Genomic DNA, 11,322 nt, shown 5'->3' with positions numbered 1-11,322 from the left:
AGTTGTGTGGTATCATTGTCAGGATAGCAATTCTGAGGTGACATACATCAGTAAATACATAGAGAACACACACAGAAGTAAACATGTCTTAAAAAGCAAAGACTAACTCAAAAGCTGCTCAAGGAAAAAAATAATATTGACATAAATCCAACAGGAGCAAGTTACGTGTGTACACACCCACTGAAGGATGTAGGGAGGGTGAAACAGAGAGGATGCTTCATTTTTGTAACCATTTTGTCTCCAAACTGCTGAAAAGTTTTGGATGCTTTATAATGAGATGGCAGCCTTCATTCATACACCTGCTCTGTGCAGGCCAAGAGAGCCCACGTGTGTTTTTCTAAAACTCAGCAGAATGAGAGAGAGGAGTGGATGTCCCACAGTGCTTTCTCAGAGCAAGCTCCTTTATTTATGACACCTGGTTTTCCCTTCCCAGCCTCATGGTTGTTCTCTTCTAAGGAAAGCCAGAGCTGAAAGCTGATTTCCTTGTCCCATTGCTCTCAGCCTTTCCTTTTCCTGCAATACTTCAAACTCTTTCAGCTGTTACCTCTAAAACATTTTGAATAGTCCCATTCAGCACCCTTAACAGTGTAATACTGTGCTCATATAGTTAGTTCATCAGAAGGGATTTGCCCTTTGCAGGCTTGGGATCTTCAGGAATTTCTATAGGTTCTAAATCGCAGCCTGGTCACTCATAAGGGGTTTTCCTGGATCACAGACTTCTGTATAGCTTGGAGCAGTTGCCACTCTGAGTGAAGGAAAACCAGGATAGATTGCCCTGTGGGTTAATTCTGTGTCCCGTAGCGGTTCAGTCTGTGACATTTAGTTTATATCACATCTGATTAAGTCAGTTATCCATTTTCACATAGATCTCTCTTTTCTTTTTTTAAGTAACAAAACCCTTATAGAAATATCATTGCCTGAAATGAAGTGACATCATTCACCTCCGTTAGGAGTTGTGTTGCATCCAGCACTTAAACCTGTGGCCTGTGAAGCTCTTGCTTTCCTAACCTCACGAGCTTAATTCTGGTTGTTTTCCTTGTGTTCTGGTCTTATGCAGGCTGATGGCCGACCGAGTGCTTGTGATTGGCAGCGGAGGGAGAGAGCATGCGCTGGCCTGGAAGCTGGCCCAGTCCCCACGTGTAAAACAAGTGTTTGTTGCTCCAGGAAATGCAGGAACAGCTGACAATGGAAAAATTTCAAATTCAGGTAAAAAGCAAAAAAATGCCCTTTTAAAATTTGATAAGTTGATCCATTCATGGATCTATTAACGTGAAAGGGTGGTGGTCCTTGTTGTCATCGTTGGGTTTTTTGTTGATGGTGTTATTATTACTGTTTTCTAAGGTTCCAGACCTGAGAGTGTGAAATGGATGGTAGCAGTTAGGAAATAAAAACGTGTGAGCAAAAGCCTTGTGCAACTACCACTCATTTTATGTGATCTCAGTAGCGATAGCTAGTTCTTTGGGTTTGGGGTTGGAGGACGCATCCAAAACTCCTTCTATCTGATGCACGTTCCTCTGGGAATATCGCTTGGGGTAGCTGCAGTAGTTCAGGTCTCCCAGCAGCCTGACAGGGAAAGGGTGATGGTTTCTCATGGTACGCACTGCAGTTCAGCAACTGGTAGGTAAACAGCTAAGAGCCGAAGTAGTAAATTCAATACTATATTCTCAGAAGTGCATTGAAGCCCCCTACAACCCTTGGTGAGAATACTTTCTCATCTGAAATGTTCAACTGTAGGAAAACATTAATTCCTTTGTTTTCATGGCCTTAAAAAGTTAAGGATGTTTTCAGATGTTTCTTTCTTCACACTGACTGCTTGACATGTTAAGCTCTGACCAGCTGTAATTGAAACTATTCATAGCTAGGAGTTTTGAGAGATCAAGCTTAAGGTATTTCAAATTCAGCATCCCAAATTACATGCTGCATTAAAAAAAATAGTGGTCTAAGGAGCTTGCCTGGAGGCACGCAGTGAATCAGTGCAAAGCCAGGGGTAATTGCTCAGAGTCCTTTCTCACATCCTTTATATAACAGATCCCAAATTAGGTACAACCACTTTAAGTTTCCACTTTGAAACATGTGACAACATATGGAATTAAAGTTAACTTAGTATGTATGCGAGCATGAATTGTATACATCGATTTCATGTGTTCATGTTTGCATGTTAGTAAAATCGTTCTCTGTTACCATCTCACTTGGAAACTTGAGTCTTGTCAGACTCTTGTACAGCTGGTAATTACCATACTTAATTCCATCGGAATGCTTAATTAGAGGCTGTTTAAATTACTTTGTCCTTAATTTCTTTGACTGGTTGCAGTATTGTTAGTAGGTTTTTATTCTCTTTGGTCTCTGAGGAGAGAGCCCAAGGAAGAGCTTGACAGGAAAGTCACGTGTTTCCTTCCAGCCCAGAAAGACAAACAAAAATCTTTATCCTTGTGCTGAGTAGAGTCGCTGCCAGTCTGTACGGCCTACAGAATGTTAATTTCAATATTTTTCTCATAAGTGGTGTCTTTTAAAAACTGCTGCACTTTTCTCTCGCCTTGTTATTTCATTAAAAGTATTGCATCCTCAGCAGTGGGAAGTATTTGTGCATGTACCTGATAATGCTTGAGCCAGGTCCGTGAAATCTACCATGCATACTAAAATCTCTTTCTCTAGACCATAGGCTCATGTGTACTTAGGGAGAGAAATCCTCCACCAGCATAGAGGTGGGAAGAATCTAGAATTTGTGAAGAATTTGACTTCTTTGGTTCTTAAAGAACCAATTTGTCTTATCTGCTCAGGCATTTTAGTCCTACCTCTGGGGTCTAGATTTTAACGCAGGAGAGAAAATAGAAAACAGCTGCCCAGAAGCATATGAGCCTGGGCAACATTGTCTGTGAAACCGCTACCCTCGTTCCTGGTTGTTTTGTATAGTCAAAATTTGGCTATGAAAGTTCATCCTCCCTTCATGGTTCATGAGATTGCCTTTAACTAGCATTGCAACTCTGGTTCTCAGATGATTTCTGGAACATATGAAATTGATCTTAAAATTGAAAATAACCTTAAATTCATCAAACCTTGCATATATGTAAGTCAAGTTTTCATGGTTGATTTGAGTCAGTAATTTTTTTCTGACAAAGACATTCAGGTTGAGTGGCTAAATAAAGTTTTATATTAAATTTATATTTCATTAACAGAGCAGTTTTGGCGCCAGAAGGGTACAGAATGGCTTGCTGAATCTAGAGATAGACATATGTTTGCAGACTTTAGCCTCTTGACACATCCATCGCATTTTATCTCTGTGTAACACATACTCTTAACTTTAAGCTCTAGTTTTGAAAAACTTGGTCCAAAGTTCCCCTAAATGGTTTGAAAGGAATGTTTAGCTGTCTTTTTGAGAAATGGAATGCCACTACAAAACTGTCTCCTTTTAGTCTACATCCTGAAATGGAAGTTTGGGGGGCAAAATTAAAATTACATATTGACAATGAGATTTATTCCTTTCCATTTGTTACTAGGACATTTCCACATCATGTAATTGTTGTGCTGTATTCGCTCTTCATATCAGTAGTAGATCAGGCCTGTGGCAAGATAATTTGGGATTCAAAGAGTGGTCCCCTCACAGGCTCTTTCCTTTCCCTGCTCCCCTTCACATGGATTAATCTCACGGGGAACAGGGATCATCCCTCTGTAGTGGCCCACCAGAGCTCCCACTCTCTTTAGTTGGGATCTGCTGTTCTCCAGCTGCTTTCACAACAGCCCCATGGGGTTTAAAGGCAATATTGACCTTTATGTTAATCAGTACTTTAAAGCTGAGTCTGTTAATGCTTTTGGTTTTGCTCTCTTGTGAGCCAGAAGTCAGTTGGCAGAAATGGCACACCAAAGCCAAAGGCCTTTGCTGCCTCTGACTTAAAAATGTTGGTGGAACAAAGTCATCGAACTGTTACATAGATATAGAGGAGATCATTTTTATTAGTGTTCAGTCAGGTTTTTTTTTTCTACCACTCCACCAAAATAGGACAAATCTTTAACCAAAACATAGACTTCAGGTAGTTCCTTTTATGCCATCTCTTAGGCAGAAATGGCCACTTCTCTTGGGGAAGCAGGCAGTTTATTCACACATGATATCAGGAGCACAGGGGGCACTGAAATAAGTCATGCCTTCCTGTCCAGCAGAAGCTGCTGTATCCCTACTGCCTCTCCTTTATTCTCATCGCTTCCCCAGAAACTAGCTGGAGGAGACCATCAGCTCGACATTATGGTCCATAACAGGAGATCGCAGATAAAACTTGAAGTAAAGTAGTCTGGCTGCAGGGAGGGTCTGTGCTGGGCCGTACCCTGCTCCCTTTGCCCACTTCATGCCCTGATGTGTCAGTCTCCTCCCCACAGGGACAGCCAATCCACACCAGGTCACGTTCACCGCTCTTTTGGCTCTCTCTGGGTTTGTGTTCCTGCCCACTGTAGACCTTGATTTTATTTATTCATGATAAAAGCAGTGGAATTGCATTCCCTTTGCGTAAATTTGGTGTCATGAGATTCGAGATGAGTCTCTTTCGCGCAAGCTTTTTCTTTTGTTTACACGGTTTTTGACATGGCAAGTATCGTCATATTAAATGTTTGTTTATGGAAAGATTACAGTCCTAAAAACCTAAGACCAGATATCCTTATCCATAATCACAGCACCTTGTTGGGGAAGGCAGCAGGCCTGCCAGCAGCCTGACTCTCCTCACAGAAGACATAGGCCATGACAATATACAGGGGTATAACCGAAAGGTTGGTGGTTACCCCCTGTCTTCAAGGCCACTGTGTTTTGAGAATGTGATTTCCAAAATCCTCTCAGCATGAGTAACTTTCCTGCCTCACAGGAACTCGAGGATATTGTCAGGGCCTGTATCTTCTGTGAGGAGAGTCAGGCTGCTGGCAGTACTCCTGCCTTCCCCAACAGCACCTGCCCTAATTAGGTGGAGGCCAATATAAGAAAAATGTTTGGATTCAAGTAGAATCATAGAACGGAATCATAGAATGGTCTGGGTTGGAGGGGACCTCAAGGATCAGAGTTCCAACCCCCTTGACACAGGCAGGGCCATCAACCTCCAGGCCTGGATCTACACAAGGTTGCCCAGGGCCCCATCCAACCTGGCCTTGCAGTGATGTCACAGTTTAGTGTGGCAATTTTTAGCTGGCACCGCAGGGAAAAAAAAAAAAGGTAGAAAATAATTGCAATCTCACCACCAGCCACTTACTTCTATCCCCTACACCATGCTGACATGAACCTGTGTAAACCCTCATGGTGACACTACGCAGGGGGGATGCTTTCTGGCTGAAATTTTTTTTTTTTCTTTGCTTGTGTGATGCTTCTTGTGCAGGCAAACAGGATGGCCCTAGACATGAGAACAGTTTATTGTATGACAGTGTTGGGGAACCCAAAGTGTTTTTCCTCACTTTCATGAGCAAGGTGGGTTGACACTGCATGTCAAACTATAGCTTTTGCTTGGCGGGGGAGTTGGTGGTGTATTTTGGTCCAAGCCCGATGTGTAAGTCTGTATGTTAGTGCAGGTCTTGCTCTTCCAGCTTCACACTGACCTGCCTGCCACTCAAGAATGTGAGACTGGTGAAAGTGCCTCTTCAGCATAATGTGATAGATAAGTGCTGTGCAGTAGTTAATGAATGCAATCTTACCGCTCTTTTGTCTCTTCCACAGCTGTTTCAGTCAGCAATCATGCTGCACTTGCCCAGTTCTGCAGAGAGCAGGAGATCAGGCTGGTTGTGGTTGGTCCAGAGGTTCCTCTTGCTGCTGGTAAGCAAAAGCAAGCTAAAAAATCATAGCCTTCATGAGTTAGGAAGAAAAGAAAATTTTAGTCCCCATCTTCTATGTACCACTCAACAGTCTCAGTATCCGAGTGCCTTCAGTGGGAAAGGAAACAGATCCTACGTGGCAGTTGCCCTGAATCTTGGGGTTGTGCTGTATTGAAAATTAGTTTCTGTGTGAGAAATACCAAAGTTAACATAGCCTTAAATGTTTGGTTTCTTTATAAGTGCTTAGGATTACTAAAAGAGGTATCAAACTGTTTCCATTTAGGAATCTTAACTAGAGTTCTAATTTTACTACAGTTTTCATTTTTTAAAATAATACTAGGTTGGGACTTGGTTAAAAAAAAACCCAACAAACTTTTATAAACATGTTGATATTTTTCTGGTTTAACCTTTTACATGTGCAACAATTGTCTTCTTCACAAAAGACTAATGTCAACTTTCTACCTAAAAGCTGTGATAAAACAAGGGGGAATTGTCATCTCTTACCAAATGCAGCAGATCTGTGTAGCCCCAGATAGTGCAGGGTTACCTGTTCATGAATAGAGTGAAAAATGCTTCTAAGGCCCATCTGGTAAGATTGGCACTGGATAGACAAATATGGCTTATCCTTCCTGACATGCTTGTTCCAACAAATCAGTGCATGTGAAGACTTGGACTACATGACTCCTATAAATCACCTGGTGATTTATCAAGTTGGTTGGATTTTTTATTTTTTTCTGTTGCCATTTTTAGGAATTGTTGATGACTTGACAGCAGCTGGAGTGAGGTGTTTTGGTCCAACAGCGGCAGCAGCGCAGCTGGAGTCCAGTAAGAGCTTTACCAAAGCCTTTTTGGATCGTCATGAGATCCCAACTGCAAGATGGAAATCTTTTACTGATCCTAAAGCAGCATGCAGCTTTATTAACAGGTAAAATTCTTTTAATTCTAGAAATATTTTTAACAGCGATGTCCAGTGTGCTAGGTATCCTAAACAAAGTCAGATGATTACTAATGTATCAGTACTTTTGGCTTTGATAGAATGTCTGTAAAAGTTTTAAAGGATAATCTTACATGACACTATCACACTGCAGTAAGTGTGATAATTAAACAGTTCTTATTTACTGCTCTTAAATGACACTCAGCGTTCAGTTTACAGGAGAATATAAGCCAAGTTTTGTATTTTTCACATTGCCTACTGTGGAAACCCAGCTTGCAGTCTGATAGTCATATGTTCTGCCTTCCCTTTCTCCACAAATCTGAGTTCTGCTTTGGAGGCATACTCAGCAAATGATGATCTGCTCATCAGAACACAATGCAGGTGACCCCAAAATGATACAAAAGTAAATTATTAAAAGGAAAGCAACCTTTCCAAACAGTAATGAAATTCAGTGGTGGGGAAAGAACAGGAAGCAGAAATCCTTGGCAGGCATAGCAGAACGAGAGAAGCCTTTTTTTATTTGTGTGTTATTCAGTAAAGTAAACGGTAGCTATGAAAACTGCGAAGTATTTTGATCTTTCAACCCTTGAAATGCCTACAAAATACATCTGCAATACAAAGAGTTTACCACTGCATCTCTCTTCTCTACCTTTGAAGTGCAAACTTCCCTGCTTTGGTGGTAAAAGCTAGCGGCCTGGCAGCTGGCAAAGGAGTAATTGTGGCTTCAAACAAGGAAGAAGCCTGCAAAGCTGTTAATGAAATCATGCAGGTGAGTAGAAATGTCATGCACTAACTGGAGGAGTTCTCACACAAAATAACTGCTTCAGAGTCTCAAATATATTCTTTAGGTAATAAAGGATTTGGCTAAAAGACATCAAATCTTCTACCCATTACTTGGACAGCTATGAAATTCTGTCATATTTATGGCCTGAGGCAGGGTACTCGCATGGTTCCTGTAGGCTAAACTAAAATCATTCCTAATGAAAATCCACACTTAGTTTCATATGATCTTCCTTTTTTTTTTTCCTCCTTTTTTTTTTTTTTTTTCTTCCTTGCCATTTGACACCACTGCAGTCAAACAGGTACCACAGCACTGTGATATTAACACTGTGATTGAGCTGGGTCTTGACAGGCAACATCAGGTTTAGGACTCCGTTCATGCAGCACCTAAATGTGTAGCAAAATTCTAGTGAAATTACTTTAACTTAAGTATATATTTGGGTAGGATATTTAGCAAATGTATTGGGACCATCAAAAGCTGAAGAGAAGGAAAATGCAGCAATGCCATTTGAGCAGTTCAGAACATAGAGCTGGAAAGTAGGACACATACAGGTTAGGTGCTCAGCTGGTGTCATGCTGATCTGTAGGAGACATTGTCTGACAAGCTTGTATTTCAGGAGTCAGAATGTAGGGTTTGCACTCATATTTTGTGAGATCCGTATGTGTGTGGGGGGTTATTGGGCAAATACATATCTGAACACGTGGCCCAGTGTATTGAACAAAAAACCATAATGTTACAGAGTCTTAGAAACCCACAAAATTTTCTTGTCAGTGAGGGTTGGTGGTTCTTCATTGCCTAAATATGCAGTCAGTGTTCAAACATTGCATTATAATATGAAAATATTGTCCCTTTCCAAGGTATTCTGTAGAATTGCACTTTCTTATAAAGTAAAAGTTCGGATTATAGACTCAACAGTCATTGCTGTTACTCTCAGCATCTTGGGGGCAAACTTCAGAAGGTAGAATCACTCAGTAAGTCACAAATATCATTGCAATTTAAAAATACTCAAGCATAAAATCTGCATTTATTTAAGAATGAACAGGAAAGAAGAGCAAAGATTTTACCATTGCTGACATACCCAGGATGGAGAATGAATTAATCATCTTAAAACCATTCTGTATTATTTTTTGCTGTTTTAACAATGCTTTTTCTTGTTGCATTTTGAATATATTAAAGTAACTGAAATACAACTTATGAGATTTTGGTTTTACTGTAGGATAAGACTTTTGGCACAGCTGGGGAAACTGTTGTTGTTGAAGAACTTCTTGAAGGAGAAGAAGTTTCTGTAAGTGTGCATCTCACTCTAACACTTTGATTATACCTGGTCTAAACTATTTAGGAAATACTATATAAGTACCTGCAGGAGGGATGTGTAAGATTTTATTACTTAAATTAGAAATAGGTATCTATTTATAAATAAAACTGTATTAATTAAAGACAGCTGCATTAAGCATCAAACTTCCTGCAGTGTTAAAATAATTCAGATTAAATAAAAATACCTCAAACAGCAATCAGCTGTTGCTGCATGGGGAAAAAAAAGTCATACCTTAAAAATTTTGAGTGTCACTGAGCACGCAGTTCTGTGTTTATGACTTCTGTGACAGCAAGGACAGCATGAGATGTCCCTTCCCTTCCTTACTGCTACTTCTTCCCTGCGGGTTGCCGATGATTCGATTGTCCTGCCTACCTGTTTGTGAAGCTGCAACGTGAAGACCTTTTTCCAAAGAAATCGGTGCCACTGCCTTGCATGTTTTCTGTGCTCTGGTTTGGAGCCCAGTGCCACCTGAGTCAGTACAAATATCAGGATGGTGAAGTGCTGAGCAAGGGGTGGTTGGGAGTAAGGGAGGATGGAGACTGACTTCAGTAATTTTTGTCGATGAAAGGAGGACATTGAACTGCATCATGAGGGAGCAGTAAGCTCCTTTGGAGCAAGGGAACAAGCAGCTCATGACAGGCATGGGCAGGATCCTCTTTAACCAGGTTCATTGCCAGAGAGATTGCAGTGTGGAAGCGCAACCAGTGATGAAGGACCTGGAGCTAAAAGCTGTTGAATGATTTGACAGCGTTGATTTACTCTGCAGATGTGGAGAGATCACTTCCTTCATTTTAAGCTGATTCAGCTCCTTTGATTAAAAAAGATGATCTGATTTAATTAGCAGAGTGTGAAGGAGAAAAGGAGAATGAGAGCCTAGGTTTTGAGGTGGCAGAGCAACTCGACACTTGCATCACACGCGGTAGAACAGCCAAGTAGCAGCTCAGGTTCCCGAGTCTTGGAGCTGGAATTGACTGATGCTGGATGTTGTGAACATCCATGTTGGAGGTGGTGGTATTTATAAAGTAAGCAATCAACTCCAGCTCTTGGCAATCTTTGCAGAGTCTGGTTTCCTGCCCGATATGAAGAAATTAGATGGGCAGATATTGGTCATCCTTATTCTTTCCTGCTTGGCTTGACCCTATTAGGACCTAAGGGGTTATCCAGATCTTCATTCTCTGGTGGAAAACGTGTAATGCTTTTCATTAGTCCTTAGAATACTGTCAGAGTTACTGTAGTGTAACACAGTAATAGAAACATGAGTCGAAAGGCTTGTTTTCTGTGATGGCTGACAACAGTGAAGAAGAAAACCTGCTTGCCTTTCTTGTCAAAATAATTCACCTTCTGTAGTTTTTAATATATTCTTATTTTGGGGGTTTGTCAGGGAATCTTTGCTGGTTTCTTAATTAGCATTATGAAATGTTTTTATGAGTACTGCTAGCAATACTCCAGACAGTGAACATCATCATCCAGTTACAGAAGGTGTCAGCAGGCTTGTTATTGTGAAGATATTAAGGGTAAAAGCTACATAAGTCATTTATAAATAATTGAAAAATAAGTAGTTTTATCAAGAAGGAAGAGGAAATCTTGAAAGGAATGTAATGCCTTCCTTCCGGGGCAGCGGAGAGGAAGGGGGAGGGAAGAAGTAGCTTCCATCATGGAGTATGTAAAAAAAAAAAAGAGTTCTATTACCCTTTTCAGTATTTCTTTTCAGGGCAACTACTAATGTACTGAAAAAACATTGTATATATGTTATATGAAGGTTAATTTTTGTAGGAAGGTCATATGAACTGAGGCACTGCTTCCTGGGGGAAAAAGGCAATGTTTAGAATTATGTGGTTTGGTTTTTCAGGGAGGCAAACTTTGTACTCTTAAATATCCATTTGCAACACTGAAAACAAAATATATTTGCGCTTTTTTGTGCTTTAATCATACACTGGGGGTTTTAATTATTCTCCTTGTTTTCTAGTGCTTATGTTTCACTGATGGCATCACGATTGCTCCCATGCCTCCAGCCCAGGACCACAAGCGATTAATGGATGGAGATGAAGGCCCTAACACTGGAGGGATGGGAGCTTATTCCCCAGCACCTCAGGTAAAAATGTATTGACAAGGAGATGTTTTGCTAAAGCTCTACTACAGCTTTACCAGCGGAAGCATGTGTGAATTTTTAGTTCCACCATGATGAACAGGAGATTGTAGGAAGTGGGCTCTTGTAGATGGAGAGTTGCCTAAAGCAGACATAGTCAAGTGAAGCCCACAACTTTGTTTCTCTAAAGATGATATTTCTACTTCTAATTATAAATGTTGGAAGTGTTTTATTTATGCAACCTTGTATTTTGATTTGGTTTTTAAGTGTCCTGAAACACTGATTATTGGAATTAAGTGCTTGAAACCACGTTTTTATCTTGTGCCAGACTAAGCTAATGATGAGCTACCTCAAGATAGTTTGGTTTCTGTTTGGCAAGGAACTAGTTGGAAAAAGGGCTTCACTTGCTTTCTGTTCACCTGTGTCATGGCCAG

The 11,322-nt window shown here is 40.6% G+C and overlaps 1 protein-coding gene across 1 annotated transcript in view; it reads left to right on the top strand.

Moving 5' to 3' along the window:
* Positions 1-1,061: 1,061 nt before the first annotated feature.
* LOC311190682 (trifunctional purine biosynthetic protein adenosine-3) overlaps positions 1,062-11,322 on the top strand; it is a gene marked incomplete at its 5' end in the record, with an annotated part of 30,946 nt that continues 20,685 nt past the window's right edge. The window contains 6 exons of the mRNA XM_084262683.1: positions 1,062-1,206; positions 5,678-5,773; positions 6,523-6,697; positions 7,364-7,475; positions 8,704-8,772; positions 10,769-10,894. Coding sequence (XP_084118809.1) covers positions 1,062-1,206; positions 5,678-5,773; positions 6,523-6,697; positions 7,364-7,475; positions 8,704-8,772; positions 10,769-10,894 — 723 coding nt within the window. The remainder of the gene's footprint in view (positions 1,207-5,677; positions 5,774-6,522; positions 6,698-7,363; positions 7,476-8,703; positions 8,773-10,768; positions 10,895-11,322) is intronic.

Source organism: Gallinula chloropus, assembly GCF_964237585.1.
Source record: "Gallinula chloropus genome assembly, chromosome: 1".
Taxonomy (NCBI): domain Eukaryota; kingdom Metazoa; phylum Chordata; class Aves; order Gruiformes; family Rallidae; genus Gallinula; species Gallinula chloropus.
The sequence above is the reverse complement of the archived record's forward strand: the minus strand, read 5'-3'. Positions and strand labels throughout refer to the sequence as shown.